Genomic DNA, 24,383 nt, shown 5'->3' on the forward strand with positions numbered 1-24,383 from the left:
AGAGCCCTGTGATTGGTTTTACAAGATGCCTCGCGGGAAATGCACTCTAAGGACATCATTGCCAGTCCTCACTTTTTCCTAGCTCCTTAATAAAGGGTGCAATTCAATCACAAGTTGATGTAGGTGGGTCTTCTTTCTATGTGTTGCTTTCATTGGTTAATTAATAAAGAAACTGCTTGGCCTGATAGGTCAGAACATAGGTGGGTGGAGTAGACAGAACAGAATGCTGGGAAGAAGGGAAGTGAGGCAGACACCATGCCTCTCCTCTCTGAGACAGACTCAGATTAAGATCTTTCCCGGTAAGCCACCACCTCGTGGTGCTACACAGATTACTAAATATGGGTTAAAGCAAGATGTGAGAATTAGCCAATAAGAGGCTGAAACTAATGGACCAGGCAGTGTTTAAATGAATAAAGTTTCCATGTAATTATTTTGGGTAAAGCTAGCCGGTGGCTGGGAGCCGGGTGGTGGGCCATAGCCCGCTGCTCCTATTACTACAAATTGGCTCTTCCCCCACTGTCTTGTCAGTGTTCAATTGCTGTGAAGAGATCCCATGACCGTGACAGCTCTTACAAAGGAAAGCCTTTAACTGGGGCTGGCTTACAATTTCAGAGTTTTAGTACATTATCAGCATGATAGCATGTTGCAGGATGCAGACAGACATGGTGCTGGAGAAGAAGCTATATCCAGATCCCCAGGCAGCAGAAAGAGAGATCCACTGGGCCTGGTTTGGGTTTTTGAAAGCTCAAAGTGCACCCCCAGTGACTCACTTCTCCAGCAAGATTCTATGTACTTCCTGATCCATTCAAATCGTACCACTGCCTAAGCATTCAATAGACGAACCTATGGAGGCCGTTCTTATTCAAACCAACACAGCCACTGTCGATTACCAACCTCTTCTACCCCTAAGATGTGGAACATGAAGGGAAGTAGAGGTGACTGCTCATTTTTTTTCTCAGTCGGTGGAAAACATTATGAAGGAAGAGATCCCTTCACTGCAGAAAAGAAAATTCTAGCCTTGGAAGAGGCATGGTGTTGCTGTAGCAGAAAGTAAGACTCTAGTTTTTTTTATAATCTGCTGGCTTTTCTATAGAGCAGAGTGGTCCCTAGCTCACAGAGTAGAAGGGAGAGCTACACAATGTCACTAAAACAACTTAGAAGAGCACATAGCTAATTCATAGCACTCCATCAACAGGCTGCCAGTAGCAAGCATTAGTTCGCATTATTGTAACCAATGGTGATTCAGCTATTTCCCAATACTGGTAACCAGAACCCACTGCTGAAAGCTAAAAGTATGATCACTTTTAGTATTTTAAGCACCCCCCCAAAAAAAAAGTCCCTTAACGCTTTCTGGAAGAGACTGTTATGAGCTTGTGTCCCTAGTAAAAGGAAAATAGATGTTGTTTTAGCACCTGATCTCAGAATACGGCCTTATTTAGAAATAAAGCCTGGGGCCAGCAAGATGGCTCCGCAGATCAAGGTACTTGATGCTGAGTTTGACTACCTGAGTTTGATGCTTGGAACCCACATGGTAGAATGAAAGAACTCCTACACGTTTTTCTCTGTCTTCCACATGTATACAGTAGCATGCACATGAATGTACAAACAGAATAATTTTGTTTTGTCTTTCAGACAAAGTCTCACTGTATAGTCTTATCTGGCCTAGAACTTAGCATGTGGAGCACGCTGGACTTATATTCACAGAGATCCACCTGTTTTGCCTTCCCAGCAGTGGAATAAAAGGCATGTGTCACTATGCCCTTCAAATAAATAATTTTAATAAAAATAAAAATATTAGCCAGGCAATGGTGATGCATGTCTTTAATCCCAGCACTTGGGAGGCAAAAGCAGGCAAATCTCTGAATCTCAAGCCAGCCTGGTCTACAAAGGAAATTCCATGACAGCCAAGGCTGTTTCGCAGAGAAAACCTGTCTTGAAAAACCACAGGGGAAAAATGGAATAGAATGAAGTAAAAATATCATAAGGATGAAGCCTAATCCACCGTGGCAGGTTCTCTTTTAAACGTGGGGATTTGGACACACAGACAAGCAGGGAAGGAAGATTATGGGAAGACACATAGGACTGTGGAAAAGGAAGGATGGGGGAAATGCTGTACTAGTCAAGAAACACCAAGATCAACAGAAAAACATCAGAAACCAGGAAGAGGGATAGAAAGGGACCTTCTAGCAAAGTGTCCAACTTTTGAAAGTTGCAACATGGCATTGTTGACTACAAATACATTGGGCCAAACTCATAGCTATCCTGAGATGCATATGGCTTTCAGAACACATATATCACAGTGTCCACAGGGAGCCCGATGCTGATAACATCTTGATCTAGAAGAGTGAGATGGTATATTTCCATTGTTCTTAGTCACTCGGTCTGTGGCACCTTTTCACTCTGAGCTGCATTTGCACCCGAGAGGCCGGTGTTTACAAAAGGAGATTAGCTTCTCACATGGGGCATCCTACCCTGGGAAAGTGGCCTTTGAACTGCTCTTCTCTCCTAAGTTGGGTGAGAGGAGAAGCTGTGGAGTTTGTGGGTGCTTCAGGAGAATGTCATTTCCCACTGTTAGGCTTTGAGGTGGAAGCGACATCTGCTGGCCAGCTCTAGAAAAATCATGACAAGATCCATGGATTTCAAGGCATGGTTTGCCCAGTCATTCAGGGAGACCCAAGGACCAAGAAGGGGCTCCCTCCTGCCTTCCGGCTCCACTATGGAGCACTTGTGGGAGATGAGCCCAGGAGCCTTGGGTTTCCCGAGAATCAGTGCAGCATGTGGAACAAAGCATGCCTAAGCATTCCATCCAACTGTTGCATTAGGGGTCGGTACCAAGGTTCAGCAAGTGGCCAAAAATTCCACCAGTGCCACTAACAAGTGCTGAGAATTAGGAGGCTCTTTATTAGGACCACTAGAACCCTCCAGAATCCCACCTAGATTAAAGTATACAGTCTACAAAAAGAGGACCTTATTCTGACTTATGTGTGCGCAAAGGTGTATCAGGCTTTCTCTGGGCTGCCAACCAGCTCCGAAATAAAGACACGGATACTTATTATTAGTTATGAATGCTCAGCCTTAGCTTATGCTTGTCCCACTAGCTCTTATAACTTAATTTAACCTGTCTCTCTTCCTCTATGTTTTGCCTTGGGGCTTTTTACCTTTCTCTCATTTTGTGTGGCCTACTGTTCACTGCTTCCTCCGTATCTAGCTGGCCCTGGGAGTCTGCCTTCCTTTCTCCCTCATTCTCTCCCCTTACTTCTCTCTCAAGCCTAGATGCCTCCCCCTACTTATTCTTTCTGCCCAGAAACCCTGCCTATTCCACTACTCCTAGTTATTAGCCGTTCAGCTTTTTATTAGACCAATCAGGTGCCTTGGGAAGAAAAAGCAACAATCTTTATGTTATTAGACAAATGCAGCATAAACAAATATAACACACCTTTACATAGTTAAAGTCATAGTCCCCGCAAGACACAGGTATGGGCGCTCTTATACACATATACGCACACATTTGCACATGGGAGTGGAGGTCAGAGGACAGCATTCCTAAGATTCCTTCTTGTTTTCTGGTACAGGGTCTCTTACTAACCTGGACCTCCCCAGGTATGCTAGGTTCACTGGCTGTTGAGCCCGGGGATCTCCCTGTCTTTCCCTTCCCACAGCTGAGACTAAAAGCACATGCCACCACGTGCTTTTTTTCAGCATGGGTTCTTAGACTCTCAAGCCTCCAAAGCACCTTACCCTATCGCTCCAATCCCACCGGAACTCATTTCATTTCATTTAACCCTTTTAAAAACAAAAAAACAACAAAGGCTGTTTTTGAAATATTTGTATTTGTCATTTAATGTGCATATTTATTATTTTATAACAACAAAAGCTATTGTGAATGCTACATATGTAAGTAGCAAGGTTGCTTCTCAGTTTTTCTGTGATGCTATCTCCAGGCTCCATCATGCAGCTTCTGCAAAGACTCCTTCACATGTGCAGTCAACAAATTCTCCATTCCTGGAATGCTTAGCATTGGCAGATAGCTGAGCATCCTTGAGGGAGGTTATGCTTTGAACGTGAATTGTCTCTACAGGTCCATGTGTTGAAGACTCAGTTGCTCTTCCATCTTCCTATCTCTTCGAGCTACCTGCCCACCAGGAAGAGAACAGTATCACCTCAAATCCAAACCACCAGCATTTGCTGGTATTGGTTTGAATATCTGCACCCCTCCTGAGGTCTCCCTCTCCTCAAGATTTTTAGTCCCTTCAAGACAGTTGTCACCATTTCCAGGAAGTCAATAAAAGGAGGGAAAATCCCGACCTATATGATAACTAGTTAAATCTGGTCTCATGAGACTCACATGAACTAAGGCTTGGTCATTTACATGGGCTGGTTCAACCCTTATTACTTCCTTCAGTGCAAGTGGCTTACCTCATCCCTCTCTCTTAGAGGCTGTTGGGGTATTTTATGGAGCTAGACAAATTACAGAAAATCTCCTCTTTAAAAGCAAATTCACAAGACTAGCAAGAAAAAAATGGGTTTAATTTCAAGAAAGACTGATCCTACTAGACATTAAAGCATAGTGTAAAACCTCTATAAAGAAAATACCACTGAAGTAGCGCCTGCATAGACAAGCACACCAGTGGTATAAAAGAAAAAAATCTCAAATGGAAATTGAGCTTGTTACTAAGGTGATATTTCAGTACACTACAGTAAAAATGGACTAACTAGTAGAATGTCCTAAAATAACCAAATAGCCTTATGGAAAGGTATAGAATCAGATGTACAGCTTATGCTATTTTCAAGAATGAACTCATACAAGGAAACAAAATGTAAAAGAAAAAATTGGAGCTACAAATGTAGCATAAGCGGTAGAGCCCTTTCCCCAACATGTGTGAGACCCTGGGTTTCATCCCCAGCACTGTAATGGAAGAATGGGAGAGAGGAGGAGAAGGAGGAGAAGGAAGAGGAAGAATGAGGAGGAGGAAGGAAGAAAGAGGAAGGAGGAGGAAGGAGGAAGGAGGAGGAGGAAGAGGAGGAAGAAGGAGGAAGAAGGAAGAAGGAGAAAGAAGGAGGAAGAAGGAGGAGGAAGAAGGAGGAAGAAGGAAGAAAGAGGAAGGAGGAGGGAGGAAGAAGGAAGAAGGAGGGGGAAGAAGAAAGTAAAACCACAGAAGTACTAGAAGAAAGCAAAAGTAAGATTCCATTTAACCATGGGTTTAAAAAGTCTTCTAACTGTGACTCAAACTACTAAGTAATGAGACAGAGAATTGATATATTTAAAATGTGAATGTTTTTACTTTTTCAGGATCAAATTTTTCTATACCTTATTGTTTTTAATTGAGTTATACACTTTTAGGATCAAATTTTTTTTAATAAGTCAAAATGCAATCACTGTGCCCAGGTAGAGGAATGAGTGAGCAAAATGCCTGCTGGGGAAGCATGGGCACCTGAGTCCAGCTCCCCAGCCCTCCATGAAAGCTACATGAGGCAGCACGCTTCTATAACTCTAAGGCTAGATCCCAGACCAGCCAGTCCAGTGTCATCAGCAAATTTCAGATTCGGTGTAAAATCCTGTCTCTGAACACAAAGCAAATGGGCAGAGGCTCATGAAGCCACACCTCTCCTGGAGGTCTGTGAGCCCTTAATAGTTGCTGAGGGAAAATAGACATTTTCCTCCTCCCAACAGCCATGTGTAAGCTGTGATCTTTATTAAACATATTGCTCCCTAAAAATAGAGAGAAACATGAAAATAGAAAGAGGATTTGTTGGTAAAAGGAAGAGGATCAGCAGGAGAAGAAATACGAAAAAAAATGAGGGAATGGCTATGACCCAAATCTAACATACAAATGTATAAAATGTCAGAGTGAAACCCATCACTATACATAACTAATTTATGCTAAAGAAATGTTAGAAATTGGAAAAAGTAAGTCAGAGAGCAATAGAGAAAAAGATCTGACATAGATCTCTGACCTACAGACTGCCACACAGGCACAGACACACATGCACAGCATGCAGACACAAACTAAACAATTGCTAAATTGTTTGGAGAAAATATCCCACAGATAAGATCTAATAAAGAGCTACTTTTTTTTGTTTGTTTATTTATTTATTTTTTCTTTTATTTATTTTTTATTCTTTTTTAATTAAAATTTCCACCTGCTCCCCGTTTCCCATTTCCCTCCCCTCCTCCCAAATATTGCCCCCTCCCCCCACTCCCCTCCCCCTATCCCCACTTCTCTTCTCCTCCCCCCACACCATTCCCCCTCCCTCTCGATACTGAAGAGCAGTCCAAATTCTCTGCCCTGCGGGAAGACGAAGGTCTTCTATCTACGTCCAGGAAGGTGAGCTTCTAAACAGGCTAAGCTCCCACAAAGCCAGTTCATGTATTAGGATTGAAACCTAGTGCCATTGTCCTTGGCTTCTCATCAGTCTTCATTGACCGCCATGCTCAGAGAGTCCGGAATCAACCCATGCTTATTCAGTCCCAGACCAGCTGGCCTTGGTGGGCTCCTAATAAATCAGTTCCACTGTCACAGTGGGTGGGTGCATCCCTCGTGGTCCTGATTTTTTGCTCTTGTTCTCCCTCCTTCTGCTCCTCATTTGGTTTAAAAGCTAAAGGGATGTCATCAGCGTTTTTGATCTTGCCCATTCTTACAGGTGTAAGATGGATTTCTCAGAGTTGCTTTGATTTGCATTTCTCTGATGGCTAAGGATGTTCAGCATTTCCTTAAGTGTCTTTAAGTTATTTTAGATTCTTCTGTTGGGAGTTCTCTGTTTAGGTGTGTACTCCATTTTTTATTGGATTATTTGTTCTTTTGATGGCCAATTTCTTGAGTTCTTTGTCTACTTTGGAGATCAGCTCTCTGTGTGATGTGGGGTTGGTGAAGATCTTTTCCCATTCTGAAGGCTGTCGTTTTGTTTTGTTGACCATGTCCTTTGTTTTACAAAAGCTTCTCAGTTTCAGGAGGTCCCATTTATTAATTGCTTCTCTCAGTGTCTGTGTGTCTGTTTTCTCTCAGTGTCTGGCAAGGAAGTGGTTTCCTTGTCAATGCATTCAAGGAGCTACAAATGTAGCTTAAGTGATAGAGCCCTTTCCCCAACATGTGTGAGACCCTGGGTTCTTCCCATTTTCTCTGCTATGAGATTCAGTGTAGCTAGCTTCATGTTAAGGTCTTTAATCCATTTGGACTTGAGTTTTGTGCATGGTGATAAATATAGATCTATTTTCATTCTTCTACATGTTGATATCCAGTTATGTCAGCACCATTTGTTTAAGATGTTTTCTTTTTTTCATTTAATATTTTTTGCTTCTTTGTCAAAAATCAAGTGTTAGAAGGAGAGTGGATTAATATCCTGGTCTTCAATTTGGTTCCATTGTTCCTCCTGTCTGGTTTTCTGCCAATACAAGGCTATTTTCAGTACTGTAGCTCTATAGTGGAGTTTGAAGTCAGGGATTGTGATGCCTCCAGAAGTTCCTTTATTGTTCAGGATTGTTTTGGCTATCCTGGATTTTTTGCTTTTCCATATGAAATTGAGTACTGTTCTTTCAAATCTGTGAAGAATGTTGCTGGGATTTTGATGGGCATCGTATTGAATTTGTAGATTGCTTTTGGTAAATTAACATTTTTACTATGTTAATTCTACCTACCCAAGAGCATGGGAGATCTTTCCATTTTCTGGTGTCTTCTTCAATTTCTTTCTTCAAAGATTTAAAATTCTTGGCCTAAAGCCTTCCACTTGTTTGGTTAGAGTTACTCCAAGATATTTTATGCTATTTGTGGCTATTGTGAAGGGTGATGTTTCTCTGCTAATTTAGTTTTTATTGTTGGTGATGTTAATTTGTGCATTTTTCGCTTCTTTGGGATTTGCTGCTATGAAACCATCAATTGTCTGTGTTTTGTAGCCATCTTCTTTGGGTAAGGGTTTACTTCTAGTACTTTGTATAGGGCTGCGTTTGTGGCTAGGTATTGTGTAAATCTGGTTTTGTTATGGAATATCATATTTTGTCCTTCTATGGTGATTGAAAGTTTTGCTGAGTATAGTAGTCTGGACTAGCATCCGTGGTCTCTTAATGTTTACATAATGCTTGACCACAACCTTCTGGATTTCATTGTCTCCAATGAGAAGTCAGGTGTAATTCTGATAGGTCTACCTTTATATGTTACTTGGCCTTTTTCCTTTGCAGCTCTTAATATTTTTTCCTTATTCTGTATGTTTAGTGTTTTGATTATTATGTGGCAAAAAGACTTTTTTTGGATCCAGTCTATTTGTGGTGTTCTGTAAGCTTCTTGTATCTTCATAGGGATATCTTTCTTTAGGTTGGGGAAGTTTTCTTCTATGATTTTGTTAAATATATTTTCTGTGCTTTTGAGTTGAACTTCTTCTAAATCTATTATTCTTAGGTTTGGTCTTTTCATGGTGCCCCATATTTCCTGAATATTTTGGTTGAGCTTTTGTTAGATGTAATGTTTTCTTTGATCAATGAGTCTATTTCCTCTATTGTATTTTTAGTGCTTGAGATTTTCTCTTCCTTCTCTTTTATTTTGATGTTCATGTTTGCCTTTGTGGTTCCTGGGTTTTTTCTCATGATTTCTGTTTCTATAATTCCCTCAGCTTATGTTTTCTTTATTGTTTCTATTTCAGTTTTCAAGTCTTGAATAGTTACTTTCATATGTTTGATTTATTTTCCTTGGTTTTCTTTAAGTGATAGTCTGATGCCTTCCAATTTTTTGTTTGTCTTTTTTCAATTTTTTTAAGGGAATTTCTCATTTCATCTTTAAGAATTTCAAACATTCTCTTAAAGCTATTTTTAGGTCATTTTCTTCTGGTTCATCCATATTTGGTTGTTTAGGTCTTGCTGTTGTAGGGTCTTTAGGTTTTACTGGTATTGTGTTGCTCTTTGTGGTGTAGTGTGTGATCTTACCTTTTCTACTCATCTTTTCTTCTAATAGGTGTGGTTGGGGTTGTCTGAGATTCTGTTGAATAATCTTCTAGGTGCCAGTGAATTCAAAGCTCAAATGGTTGTTCTTTGTGATACAGTCAGTGTCACAGTTCTAGTTGCCCTGTTGGTTACTCCATGTTCCTGGAAATAGCTCAGCATTCCTGTGCTTTGCTCTGCTCCTGCTCCCTTGGAGTTTGCTCCCTCAGGCCTACTTTGGCCTAAGTTGCCAGCTTTGCCCTGTTTCTATAAATCCTGGTCTGGATCCCCTCCTGCAGAAGTCCCTGGCTTGGAGTTGGACCTGTTCTGGTGGAGATCATTGACTCTGGATCTGGTCACTGACTCAATCCTGATCCACCAGTGTCTGGGAACTGGGTTGGCTCCCAGGGCTGGATTTGTTACTGACTTCTGCTCCTGATGAAGCTTGTTTCCTCCGGCTCTCTCTGTCTTAGGAGTCTCAATTCCACTCCTGTGGAATTTGTTGCCCAAGGTGGAGTTGCTTGCCTTAGGGCAACTTTGGCTAGTTTACCAGCTTTGACCTGTAGCTGTAAATCCTGGTCTGAATTCCCTCCTGCAGAAGTGCCTAGGTTGGAGTTGGACCTGGAAAGGTTTCTGGTTCTGGTCTACTGTCTCGGAGGTCCCCAGCTCTGGTGTGCCTGGTCCCACAGAGGATCTGCTTGCTTCCTCAGAGGTCCCAGACTCATGCTCGGACCTGCAGAGGTTCCAGGTTCCTACCTATTCCCTTTGATGTCCCAGACCAATGCCCGGACCCACAGAGGTCCTGGCTCAGGCCTGTTCTCTCTGTGGTCCCAGACTCATGCCTGGCCCCACCAACATCTGTGGTTCCTGCCTATTCCCTTGGAGGTCACAGGTTCACTCACACCCAGACTGGCAGAGGTCCTGGCTCAAGCCTAGTTCCTGGGTAGTCCTATATTCACGTGCAGACCCACCAGAGTCTTGGCTTAGGTCTATTCCCTTGAAGGTCCCGGACTCATGTCCAGACCCTCAGTGGTCTCTTGCTCTGGCTTACTCGCTCAGCAGTTACTCCCCTGTACCTGTTCCGGTGGAAATAGCTGACTCTTTCTTTCTTAGCCCATTTATCATCTGTATAAAAGAGGGCTACTAATTTTTTTGAGGATGTGGGGTAAGGGGGACACTCCTCCATTGCTGGTGGGAGTGCAAACTTGTACAGAGGCTTTGGAAATCAGTATGGCAATTTCTCAGAAAATTAGGAAACTATCTACCTCAAGACCCAGCAATACCATCATTGGGTATATGCCCAAAAGATTCTCAAAAAAAAAAAAAAAAGGCAAATGGATGATCTAGAAAAAAAACTTATTGAGTGAAGTAACCCAGACCCAGAAAACAAGTATAATATGTATTCACTCATAAGTGGCTTTTAGACATAAAGCAAAGAAAAACCAGCCTACAGGCCACAATCTCAGAAAACCTAGACAACAAAGAGGACCCTAAAAGAGACATACATGGCTCTACATAGGATGGTGAGAAAGACAAGATTCTCTGAGTGAATTGAGAGCATAGGGGTCATGAGTGAGAGAAGAAGGGGAGAGGGGAGGAAGGGAGAGGATTGGAGAAATGTATAGCTCAATAAAAACAATAAGAAAGAAGTTAAGGGGCAAATCTGGTTGAAGTGGGTGTTGACAAGGTTTGGCTGCATCAGGGTTTTTCACCCTTTATACTTTTCATGTGCCTTATGTGTGCCTGCCCAAAGCTTGTCCTGTGCTTCCTTCTCTTCTTGGTTTTGTCCCTTTACATAGGCTCTGCCTATAATGTTCTATCAACTGGCCAACTTCCGAAGTTCCAACTATTCCCACATTTTTATGTGCTCAGTCAGTGAGATTTTGAGTGTCTCTTATATACCAGTAGGAATTCTCAGCACCTACATGGTGGCTCACAACCATCTGTACCAACTCCAGGGGATCCAGTGTCCCTCTTCTTGCCTCTATAGTCACTTCACACATAGTAGACAGCATACATAAATGCAAAAAAAAAAAACCATACACATAAAATAAATAAATCTTTGATAACAAATATGGGAGTTGAGTATAGGTCTCATTTTACCTATTGGTTCCAACTTTTCTCATTGCAGTTCAATGATTTCAAATATAGAAGCACTCCAATGTCAATCAGTCATTCCTCTCTGTGCTCTCCTGGGATCACTTTATCTCTTTAATGTGAAATCGATGTCATCCTGTCTTGTATTTCAGCTCAGTACATCAAGCCCTGAGTGCCCAGGTCATTCTTTTGTCTCCCAGAGCACCCAGCACAGTCTATCCATTCAGGCATCATGAAACCCTTGACAAATGGAACTGTATTTAATTGGTTCCATGACTAAAGCAGGAAGCAAATATGGGTGTGGACGCTCTGAACAGCTGCTGACCCAGCCCTTGCCCGGGAAAGAAGTGGAGAGGACTTTGGATCATTCTAAATGAATCCTCCAACCTGGCAGGGTGCAGTCACTCTCTAGAGGAGTAAGTTTTCCACAGCAGAGAGTTGGGAACAGGAGCAAGAGAGGCTTACTTGGCAACAGGCACAGTAAGGTGAGTGTACATAATCAAGTATTTGTACGGATCGCTGAGGGATGGGGAAAGGGGGTTATGTCAAATGAGATACGGGGAATGGATGAAAGATGTTGAAAGGGTGTATTGCACTCAGTTTGCTGTGTCTGCTCCAAAAGTGGAATGGGAAAAGGAAAGAAAATTTTAAAGGCACGCAAACTCAGTGGGTAAGGGTTACTGTTGCCAAGACTGATGACCTGAGCTTGAGATCTAGGACCCACATGGTGGCAGGAGAAACTCAACTTCCACCAGTTACTCTCTGACCTCCAAATGTGTGACATGGAACACACCCACACATTACACTGATAATGGACTTTTCTTGAGCACAATGACCTCCAATTTTTTAATATGTCCCTGATACTGGAGAAGTGCCACTCTCTGTTTCCTTTTCCGAAATCTAAGAGAACTGAACTCAGTGTTCCCAAGAGTCTTTCCACTGTGGCACTCCAGAGCCAGATAATGTCAATGTATGCAAACTAAGATGGAAACGCTAGGAGCCATGCAAATGGGGAAAAGGCTCAGCCTGTCTTCCGGGATCACCTAACCTCTCTGGGCCATACTTTATTAATCTGTGGGACTAAGGTTAAGATTGAAAGAGATGCCTTTGTAAAGCATTGGCTACCTGGTATTCTCAATAAGTCCTGTAAAGAAGGCTTAATACTGTCTCTAAAATGGGATTAGTTAAGGATATGGGGTTGAATGGCTCAAGAAAAAACCATTCTCAGTTGGGATTTTTATTCGCTTGGTTGGTTGTTTGGCTGCTTGGTGTTTGTTTGTTTGTTTGTTTGTTTGTTTGTTTTGCTTTGTTTTTTCAAGAGAGGGTTTCTGTGTAACCCTAGCAGTCTTAGAACTCACTCTATAGACCAAGTTGGCCTCGAACTCACAGAGATCTGCCTGCCTCTGCCTCCTGAGGGCTGAGAGTAAAGGTGAAGCCATGACACCTGGCTTCATTCTCAGTTATTTTAAAGTGTTTAAAGCATGTGTGTGTGTGTGTGTGTGCGTGTGCAAACATATGTGTGCACATATGTATGGAGGTCACAGGTCTATGTTGCGTGTCTTCTTCATTCACTCTTCATCTTGTCTTTTCGACTGGTAACCAGCTAGCTCTAGAGATTCCCTGTCTCTCCTGCCCGGCAGGTATGCTTGGCAATAAGGACAATAACAATAAAGCTGTTTTATTATTATTGTTATTACATTTTATTTGCTTACTGTGGATGACCACAGATGTGCCAGTAAATGTTCTCAGAGATCAATGCACAACTTTGGGGAGTCAGTTCCATGATATGAGTTCAAGGGTCCGAACTCAGGTCATCAGGCAGTAAGTGCCTTCACCTGCTAAGACATCTCAAGGTCAAGATCCTAGGCTTGACTTTTTACTAAGGTGCTGGAGATCCAAATTCATATCCACATGCTTGTGTGGCAAGTAGATACTATTTGAGCTATCTCCCCAGCCTCTTGAAGTCTTTTGAAAACTGTCAACACAAGTATACAAATGACGAGTGACTCTATTGACTTATTTCTTTCATCAGCATGAACCCAACAACTCCACCAGGCCCCACGGCCAATTCTGTATATATGGTGCCACCCTACAACGGTTACCCTGTAATCACAGGAACGGTGGCTCAGGTGCCTCTGTATCCAGGCAACCAGACTCAAATCCACGTAATTCATGGGAATCCACCTGGTTTGGTGCCAGTCCAGAAAGTCTTGAAAGATGGCAAAGTCCTAGGGGTAAGTGGAAGTTCACTTTGTAACCCTGAGGCCACACTACAGAGAGAGGAAAGCAGAGGCTTAAGATAAATGACTAGAAATTCCAAAGAGGGAACAGCACACTGGGATAGCTCAGTTGGTAAAGTGCTTAATGAAGCACTTGCAAGCTGAAAGCCATCTCCAGTGGTCTATTTGTGAGACTTTAGACTCCAAATATGCCACTATGCACAAGAAATGTGGTACCTATAAGTTTATTTGTTGCAGTGTGGCTTGTAGGGACAGAAAGATGGACACAACCAAACTATTCTGGTTCTGTTTCTGTTGTTGTGATAAAAATACTCTGATGAAAAGCAACAGATGGGAGGAAGACATTTGTTTGGCTTACAGTTCCAGGTTACCAGGGAAGTCAAAGAGGAATTTGAAGCAGGTTACATCACATTCACAGCTAGAGCAGAGGGGAAGTAACACATCTGTGCTCCTTCTAGCTCTCGTATATCTTTCTCTATCCTCTACAATTCAGGAGCTCTGTCTAGGGAATAGTGCTGCCCACAATGGCTGGATCTTCCCACATGAATGAATGAGCAATGGAGACAATCCCCCACAGAAATTCCCACAGTCTAACCTACCTAGACAGTTCCTCATTAATACTGTCTTCCTAAGTGACTGCATATTGTATCAAATTGACAGTTAAAAATAACCAGTATACTATCCATCAATTTAACAGTAGTAAGCCACTGTGTTGTACTTATAACAAAAAGAATGTTATAATACCATGAAGAGAACAAGGAAGCTCTTTGTGCAATGATTGGGTCTTATTCCAAGATACGTTATTAATGTACCATTAGTATGAACCTAAGGAAACAATATATATGCTTTATACAGCATATCTGCAGGAAACACACACGCACAGCAGTATCTATATTAGCTTCTTATGGATGCTATAATATAGCCCATGGGCTGATAGCCAAGAACAACAGAAATGCATTGCTTCACATTTCTGGAAAACATTTATCTAAAATCAAAGTCTGTCAGGATCGAAGAACTGCCATAGGTTGGGTAGCTCCCTCTGCAGGCATAAAGGAAAGATCTCTTACAGATCTTTCTCCCAGATTCTAGTAGCTCCTTGGCTGCTGCAGTATCACTCAGTTTCCCATGTGGCCGTTTCACTTTATTTTGGTTTTTGAAGTAGGCTTTGGATTCAGAATCCTAGATTTTCACAACTAATTTTTTTAAGCAATGACACTGGTGATACTGAATTGGAACTTACCCTGTTCCAGCATGATCTCATCTTGATTCGTGGCGTTAGCAACATTCCTATATTCATATCAGGCCATATTCAGAGAAACTAGGACCTCAACACATAAATTCAGTAAAGAGTAAGGAAGGACAAAGAATCTACAAGACAAGAAAAAAAATTAAAGGCAAAAAATTACACTCAAGGATGCTGAACATAAGACTGTGTGTAACATAAAAAATTAAAGTTCATCTTACCTGTCCAACATCAGTCTTACGGCTGCCCTCAGAGACTCTAGGAAGCCCTTAGAGAATATTTTGAAAAACAGCTAGTGAATAGGGAAGTGATTCAGAGAGCAAAGTGCTTGCTAGTGTAGAGACCGGAATACAGATCCAAAGTAATCACGTAAAAGCTAGGAACAGTAGCGTGAGCCTATAATACCAGCACTGGGGAGAAGGAGACAAGAGGATCCCTGGAGATTGCTGGCCAGCCATGTTAACCAATTGGTGAGCTCCAGGTTTGGTGAGAGACTCTGTCTCAGAAAAATAAGATGGAGAGTGACTGATAAAGGCACCAGATGCCAATCTCCAGCTTCCACACTCACATACATCCATGCGCATATACGTATGAACATGTACGACCCACTCATACATACCAAGAAAATTTAACAACCCAAGGATATTCCCAGGATGAAGCATTAAGTTAATAAAGTACAGAGACACTGTTTCTATGTTACCAAGATATGTGTTTGAAAAAGAACAATAGAAGATTATAATGAAATGTAAATGTTTGCTTTCTCCAGGGAGGGTTTGATTATAGATAGTTTTGATTTTATTAATATGTTTCTCACATTATCTTCTAGACCAGGGACACTAAATGGGTATTGCATAAAGGAAGTAAAAGGAAAGGCAAGATCAGGGCTTAGAGGCAAAGGCTTCAGCTTGTGGCTCTCCTGACAGGCCATCCAGATCCTGATTGGCTTGGTGCACATTGGCCTGGGCTCCATCATGCTCACCAACCTCTTCGGGTACTATGTACCCGTGTCCCTCTACGGAGGCTTCCCCTTCTGGGGAGGCATCTGGGTGAGTAGCTCCAGTCTGGTGCTCAGGGCAGCCTCATCAAGCTGCTGGGGAATACGGAGGTTCTTATTCAAAAGTCTTAGTTGGAGAAGGGGTTGGGATGGACTATAACAAAGTGCCATCAGTTGGGTAGCTCCAGACCATAGAAATGTGTGATCTCCCTGTTCTGAAGGCCAGAAATCCAAGACAGAATATCAGCTGGTAATCGCTACTGCAGCCTCTCCTAACCTTATAGCTAGCCATCTTCCCCTGGTACCTGTCTTGTGTCCCAACTTCTTTGTTGTTGTTGCTGCTGCTGCTGCTGCTGCTGCTGCTGCTGCTGCTGCTGCTGCTGCTGCTGCTGCTGCTGCTGCTGCTGCTGCTGATGATGATGATGATGATGATGATGATGATGATGATGATGGTAGTGATGGTGCTGGTGGTGCTATTGCTGCTGGTGGTGCTGCTGGCGGTGCTGGTGGGAGTGGTGGTACTGGTCGTGGTGCTGTTGCTGGTGGTTCTGATGATGGTGTTGATGGTGGTGATGCTGATGGTGGTGCTACTGCTGCTGGTTCTGATGATGGTGTTGATGGTGGTGATGCTGATGGTGGTGCTGTTGCTGGTGGTTCTGATGATGGTGTTGATGGTGGTGATGCTAATGGTGGTGCTGCTGCTGGTGGTTCTGATGATGGTGTTGATGGTGGTTGTGGTGCTGATGGTGGTAACAGTAGTGGTGATACTGCTGGTCGTGGTACTGCTGGTGATGTTGGGAGTGGTGACACTGATGGTAGTAGTGGTGCTGGTGGTGGTGGTGATGGTACTGGTGGTGGTAGTGGTGGTACAGGTGGTGGTGAGGGTGGTGGAACTGGTGGTGGTGGTACTGGTGGTGGTGTTTTAAATTAGCATGCAAAGTAATGGGTTTATTATGGCACTTTCACTCCTACTTTGTTCTTGTCTTCTCCCTGGCACTCCCCTCCCTTACTCCCCTGCTCCCCTCCCACATGACCCCTCCTTCCCCTAATACCTCCCTGTTTTAGTTTCCTTTTTATTGCTGTGATAAAATACCCTGATGAAACAACACAGGGGGAGAAAGGATTTGCTTCAGCTTATGATTCCAGACTACAGGCTACATTTCTTTACTGAAAAGAAGTCAAGGTGTTGAGAACTTGAAACAGCTAGTCATATCAGATACAATCAAGACCAAAGAGAAATGAATGCATGCACGCTCACTTTACATGCTTGCTGGGATCAACTCAAGCTCTCAACTCCAACATAATCAGGAACCCCCATCTGAGGAATGGTGCTTCCCACAGTGACTTTTGTCTCCCCATGTCAATTAAATTAATTAAGATAATCCTTCCCAGACATGATCACAAGCCAAACGAATATAGGCAATCCCTCATTGAGATGATATTACCTAGATGATCTATGTAATATTAGGTTGACAATTCATCACACTCCCCTTCTGCTTTCATATCCAGTTTCTGTTGCCACTCTCATTTGCCATCAATCTTATGATCTCTTTGCCCAATTTCATGACTTATAACACCATGCATGCACATACACACACACACACACACACACACACACAAAACATATGTTCTATGAGAGAAATTATGTGGTATTCACCTTTTAGATTCTGACTTCTTTCCCTTAACACGACAATTTATAGTCCATCCATGTTAACCTCCACTTATAAGAATGCTAATGGATATGAATGATAGAATACGCCTTTAATCCCCACACTCTGGAGGTAGAAGCAGAAGGATCTCTGTGAGTTCAGGGGCAGTCCAGTCTACAGAGTGAGTTCCAGGCCAGCTGGGGATACATAATAAAACCCTATTTAAAATCACATGAGGTTCTAGGGTTAGGTCTTTGAAAATATGAAACTGGGGGGTCAGAAATCAAGCTATAGCCCCCTACAAAGCTGTACTCACCAAAACCAAGGTGTTTCTTCTAGATCATCAACCCAGAAATAGCATCATTTAACTCACAAAGAAAACAATACTGGAGCTAGGCTTTCAGCGTTGTTCAACAGACATCCAGAAGACTAAGCTCAAAAAACACTACTTTGTTGTTGTTGTTGTCCAATAGTAAATGGCCCAGCAGAGGAGATGTCTAACTTATTGTCCATTGATGGGCTCAGAGGCCATTTCAGGGAAATATCCAGCACAATAGCTATGCATTCTTCTTCTAAAAAGGTCCATGGCTTTTATTAGATCATCAAGGTTATCTGTGACTCCACAAAAAAAAAAAAAAAAAAAAAAATACAAGCCTTTCTCAATGCCAGTTTATTGCCTTTGGACTCTCATTCTTTTCCTGGTTCCTCCCCAACATACACGCATGCACACACACATGCACACACACGCTGCTCTTCTCCAACTCCTTTTCCTTGTTGCTTTCCCCTCATCTACCTGTGACTCAAATATGAGTTTTCCCATAAATACCCAAACTCCAGAATGACCTTAGAAGGCAACCAATGTCATCCTTTCCTGTACAATGTTAATAAAATAGGTTGGCACTCTGCCATCCCCACAGCCTCACAAACCTGCAAAACCATAAGGATGTATCCTTCAGAGATACATCCTCTTCCCTCTGACTCATATCAATGACTCCTCCTGTTCATGACTCTTCTTCCCAGGCTGCAAGTTCCTTGGACTCTGAACTGACCAGGACTTAGAGCTCAGCCCCCTCCCTTGCCCCAACCCTCTACAGATGCCTGTACTTGTAGATAGACCTGTACTGAAATATCTCATAATGTCACAGCTACTCACTGACTTGCTGTAACATGTTAGAGCCCCTGGATGTCTGCGAACACCAGGACATGCCCTGCTGGCCCTTCAGGGCACAACTTTCTTCCCCCTTTCCTAGTGTTTTGTTGTTGTTCTTGTTGTTCTTTGTCACTTCCTTAAGTCCAGATCTATTTCTGTCCCCATCTATTACTAATGCCCTCCTTCCTCCCGAGCAGAGGAGCATCTCCTCTGGCACCTCCAGAGGACTAACAAGAAATGAAATTCCAACTTCCTTCCCTTATTTCCTAACACATTTCTATAAGGGAAACATTGTAAAATTGGATTTGTTTTCCCAATGAGAGAAAGAAAAACAGGACATTTTCCTTGGAAAGGAAGCATCTCAGACACATTTTCGCTGTAGGTGACTACAAATCTGCCCTGAGCGGGTATACGGGATGAAGACTGAGACATTGAGTCTGATGTCGGGCTATCTGGGTTTGAGCTCAAGCTTCGCTACTTGCTCGGTGATCTTGGGTGAATTGTTTAAAACCCATAAGTCTCTTCTGCCCATTTTTCAAATTTACTTTATTCATTTTTAAAATTTTATGCATATGTTTATATATTGTGATCACGTTCATACCCTCTCCTCACTCCTTCTGACTCCTGTCTTTCCCCAGCTCGTCCACCTCCTACTTTCATGGTGCCTTTTTCTTTTGACCCACTGAGTTTAGTTAGGGTTGCTTGTATTAGCATGGGTGAGTGGGTATTTACTGGAGCATGGCAACTTCTTAGGGGCTACACTGCTGAAGAAAATGATTTCTCTCCTAGACCCAGCTTTTGCCCATCTTTAAAAAGGAAATAACAGTAGTGTTAGGTAGACTGTTACTCAAGGTTTAAGTATGGGATGATGAGAATGTTCTCGACTCAGACTGTACAACTCTGTAAATATATTTTAAATGCTGGGATTGTGTGCTTTAAATCGATGAATGGTAAGGTATGTGAGCTTCCCCTCAGCAGAGCCATTTCTTAGAACACACCTCAAGTAGAACCCAGCAGATAGTAGCTTTTATGCAATCTTAGCTACTCCCTCCCAGACTACCACTGTTATCACTCTGGGCAAGCAATGGCAAGCGATCCCTGAGCCACATTGCCTATGGAGCACCAGTCCTGGGGGGAAAAAAATCTCCCCTTGTGTGATGTTCAGCATCAGAGACTTGCATTCATTATCTAAGTGATTGACAGAACCCATTCAGGCATGCAACTGGAAGGACTGGTGCTGAACTCCTGTCTGGACACCCAGAGGAGTCAGTACCCTTCCCCTCTACCCTCCAGGGGTCCACATCTCATGAACCCTGATCTAAACCCTGGAAAGTAACAGATGGTGGACATATGTAAACCAACATCAGGAAATGGGGTACTTCAGTTGTAAACTATGAACAAGACATAGTAAATATGAGTCATAAGTTATAACAATGATGCCTAAATAGATATGAATGGCCACATTTTTTTCAGATGAGGAAATAAAGACTTGGAGTGGCTAGTAACCCGCCAAAGATGATTTAAATTTCAAACTAGACTTTAAAACCTGCTCTGGTTCTTTGACTATGTGCATGGTTTATGATTTATGTGTTTCCAGGGTGTACTCTGCTCTTTTAAATAAATAGCAGCCATGGGCGGGGGAGGGGAAACCTAAAATCCTGATTATCCCATCGCTGTCCTTTAGCAAGGCAGCAAATACATTTTCTACCACTGTAGAGCTGGGATTGTCATAAGTAACTCCGTTTGTGAGAGACATCCCTCTCGGAATCAGCTTCCTAAGAAAGGGTGCACTGCTGCCTAACACCTGGTAAATTCCCAACCTCGCGCACAAGTTTATCATTTCAGGATCTCTCTCGGTGGCGGCAGAAAAACAACCCAATTCACCATGCCTGGTAAGTCACATTCTGAGGCAGTGCATCCAGCGGGGACCTGTAGTGTCGCAATAAGGAATAAGACTGACAAGCAATCCTTCCCTGACTCTTGCTCCACCAAGACCAAACCTAAGGCACTTGCTTTCACGCTAACCCTTATATACAGGCCACAGACCTCACACACACAACTCAGAGAGGGAAGAGCAATGCTGTCACCACTGTCAAGGTGTCAGGATGGAAAGACAGAGGAAGAAAGCACTGGCTTGCATAGGAGACCTTCATAGGAGGAGACACAAAGCTGGGAGGTACTCGGGACACACTACATAGAGTATGTTCATAGCACATAGAACAGGCTTCCAGTCACTTCTGCAGGGGCCAGTAAAGATCCCAGCACCTGCTTCACTAAGAAATCCAGAAACTGAACTCTGAAGAACCATGTGGAAAGAGCTTTTTCTGCTTCCCTAGTAATGGACCAGTATAATAATAGCTCTGATTCCTTGATGAGCAGGTTGCCCAGGGTAACTGTCTCCTAGTGATCAGGACCCTACACTCAGACAAGCACTAATGGAAAACATGCAGAAAGGGAAGTTTAACATATCTAGACATACCTTTCTGTACATGATCCAGATGCATATAGTGTTTCCTACCATTGAACCCTGACTTTTACAAATGGTTTTGATGGTAAAGATTACGCACAGTCTAACTGAGCACAGTGAAATGGAGGACGGGAGCTTGCTGAATCTGTGCGTCTCAGCTTTTTACACAGCTTCCTCTCCCACCTCGACCCTGTGTGTCCTCTCCAGATGAATGCCAGTGTGGGCTTGAACATCTTCAGCGCCATCTCTTCTGCAGTGGGCGTCATGCTCCTCATCACGGATATGTGCGTCGCAGGAATCAGTAACTACTATTACTACGGCAGCAGGGTGAGGGTCCGCAGTCAAATATCTCTGCCACCACTCAGCTATGTTCAGACCATGCGAGAAAGAGCCCAGCAGCTAAGCCTTCCCTCTGATCCTTGTTAATGTGGGACTTGAATGTGGGAGAAATGGGAGGGCAGGGTCACATTTAGTTAAGGTGCAGTAAGGGTCGGGAACATTTTCGTTTTGAGGAGTGACACTTTGAAATCCAGGTTGTGTTTTACACTGACAACACATCTCCGTTATGGCCTCAGCATTCCAACCTAGTACTCAGCGGCCACAGGGGATTGCGATACGGAACCTAATGGCCGGCTTTGGGCGTGTTCTCTCAGCCTTTCAGTAGACCACAGCCTCACCCAGCAGACAAGTTCTCCCCTCCCCCACCCCTTCTCTCTTCTACACTATCTAGGCCCTCCATTTTCTTAGAGGTTTTCTAACGGCACACAGGCTTGCTTTCAGCTTTTCCTTCTCACAAGGCAGCTCCACCCTTCAGTTGCTAGAGACAAAACCATTAACCCCTCTCTCTCACTCCTCAGCTGGGTCCTTAAGGAATCCAGCTGGGTTTTTTGGGGGGAGTGGGGGATGCATACAGAATTCAGACATGTTTCCCACTTTGTTCCCATTGTAGAGCGGGTCCTAACTACTGTGTCTCTCATCTCAGTCACCAAAATAGCCTCCCCTGACCCTGCTTCTGACCCTGTTCCTTACCCTCTCCCTACCCCTACCCCTCCCCTGCTCCTACCCCTGCTCCTGACCCTCTCCCTACCCCTACCCCTCCCCTGCTCCTGACCCTCTCCCTACCCCTACCCCTGATCCTGACCCTCTACCTACTCCTACCCCTCCCCTGATCCTACCCCTGATCTTGACCCTCTCCCAATCCCTACCCCTCCCCTGCTTCTACCCCTGATCCTGACCCTCTCCCAACCCCTACCCTTCCCCTGGCCCAATCCTGCCCCCACCCCCTGCCACCTTGTTCTCCTCAAATCTCTTCAGCATGGCATCCAGCTGATCCCTCTGACACACAAGACCATGTGTATTCCCTATTCGACCCATTTTATTAATAAATTACCACTGATGCAACCTTTTATAGCATTTCCTTAACCAACGACTCTCTTCCCATAAAGGCCACTGCAGTGGATGATAAAATAATCATTTTTCACCCACGCTTTAGCCTCACAAAGACCTGGGAGACAATTGACCCCATAAGGAGGGAGACTTTGCCAAGGCCACACAGAGGGCCCATTGCAGAGTCTTGTCAAACTCCTGGCCCAGTACTGATGCCCTCAAATTTTTTTTTTTTTCTGATTCCAGAACATAGGCATGGCTATTTCTGGTGTGCTTCTCATCTTCTGCCTCCTGGAGCTCTGCATTGCGAGTGTGTCTTCCCACTTTGGCTGCCAAGTGACCTGCTGTCAGCACAACAATGTGAGTCCTGGGGTGCCTTGGTGGGTAGAAATACACCCCAAGAGGATGGAAGACTAACAGGGTCTCTGTGGATTTTGTTCCTGCGAAAGAGGAGGAAGTGGGAAAATATCGACAGGTCTCAGTGTTTACATTTAACTTGTCTTCATTGCTGGGGCGCCTTAGTCTACTCTCTGTTGTTATCACTCAGCTGGGTAATTTATAAAACAAAGAGGTGTTCTTGCCTCTCAGTTCTAGTGGCTGGAGTAGCTACACAGCTTTGTCCTTGAGTACTTCTGAGCAGAAGCCTTCTCTGCCTGGGTTAAAACACAGCAGAGAAGGAAAACGAAGAGTGGCCTCGTTGAGAAAGGTTGAAGCATGTGGGGTGGCCTTGCTTTATTACAGCAGCCTCTTGAGAAAAGTAGCCCTCGCCCTGAGTCAAGAATAAACCCATTCATAAAAGTGGTACCCACAGCCTAATCACCGTCCCCCAGACCTCAGCCACACCATGCTAGAGTGTAGGCTTCCAGCAATGAACCTCCGGAGGACTACTCTAGGGCTCTTGAAGTGTGCACCTGCTGTGAGCCTTTGTTTTTCAGGTGGATGTGGTCATTCCAAATGTCTACACAACAAATCCAGTGGTCATCCCAGAACCACCAAACCCAATACCAAGTTACTCCAGTGTAGTTCAAGACTCCAGATAAGTGAAGTTGAAGATTCTAGAAGACTTTTTCACTGAGACCAAGTGATGTCCTCCCCTGCATAGGCTCCTGTAAGCTAGGTTCTTCTTTTCCTGACAAACTGGGGGAAATGTCTCTCTTACTGCTTATTCTGTGGACTTGTGCTTCAGTTCACCCTGGCAAGTGCTGCTGGCTCTCTGCTAGAACAAGGCGGGAGACTGAAATGAATTTACATGAAGATGTCCTCCCGAGACACATGCATCTGTATGGTGGTAGGCATCTGTCTCTCTGCCAGCCTTGGTGTATGTACAACCAGGTACTCACTGCCTACGGGAGCTTTCAAGAATAGAGAAATAGTTATCTCATCACCCACATTCCCTTTGTCTGTCATTCAGTCTTCTAATAAATACGTATCAAGCATCAGAAATGCCCAAGGTTTTATTCGTGGCAGACATGAACATGATATACTTCTTGACCTTGTGGATAAGCAAACTACTGGCCTCAAAAGGAAAAAAAAATCTTTTTTGCTAATCCAGAGCAGTATGGCAGGGGGGAGGGAGGACACAGAAGAAGCTCAGGTGGATATGGTTTTTTCCAACAGTGATACAACAAGGAGCGAGGAATCATAGAGCTGGAAGACCTCCAGAGAAGGCCAGCCTCTGAAATGGCCGGTACCTTTGTATGCTGGCACCACTGGGTTCCATGTGTTGAGTTTTAATATATGATTTGGGGGGTATACAAATACCCAGCCTATAAGACAGACTATGTGAAGTCTGCTGATATGATTTAAGATAACATGAATAAGAAACCAACACGTGAGTTGGGGGTTCTGTTTCCAACCACGAGAGATGGAATCAGCCATACTTAGAGATGAGTTGTCATTATTGCTAGTGGAGCAGGGGTACTAGAGCATCTGCTAGGTAGGAACCAGAGGTGATGTTAAATACCCAACATCCACAAGACATCCCCAGAGCAAAGAAGGGGCTGGCCCAAAATGGCAACAATGCTAAGGTTGAGAAATAAACCTTATTTTTTGAGAAAAATATAATTATCTCAAAGGGCCATGAAAGAGTAATTCTTCCAAACACACAAATATATAAAGTCAGGTTTTCCTTCATATACCCACACCAAAAACAAACTATTAAAACAGAACAGATGGTAACGTCTACACTTCTTCAGACATGAAAGATATACATAAATCTGATGAGGTTTAGGATGCTCCGAACCAAAATGTGTCGT

At 43.5% G+C, this 24,383-nt stretch overlaps 1 protein-coding gene across 1 annotated transcript; it reads left to right on the forward strand.

Annotated features, from left to right (window-relative positions):
* Window positions 1-11,372: 11,372 nt before the first annotated feature.
* On the forward strand, window positions 11,373-23,168 carry Ms4a8 (membrane spanning 4-domains A8). Its single transcript, XM_057780071.1, is given in 9 exon segments — window positions 11,373-11,469; window positions 11,472-11,484; window positions 13,032-13,233; window positions 15,406-15,528; window positions 20,108-20,167; window positions 20,950-21,082; window positions 21,694-21,696; window positions 22,382-22,488; window positions 23,064-23,168. Coding segments are annotated over 9 exon segments (843 nt in total).
* The last annotated feature ends 1,215 nt before the right edge of the window (window positions 23,169-24,383 follow it).

Source organism: Chionomys nivalis, chromosome 8 (assembly GCF_950005125.1).
Source record: "Chionomys nivalis chromosome 8, mChiNiv1.1, whole genome shotgun sequence".
In the NCBI taxonomy this organism is placed as follows: Eukaryota; Metazoa; Chordata; class Mammalia; order Rodentia; family Cricetidae; genus Chionomys; species Chionomys nivalis.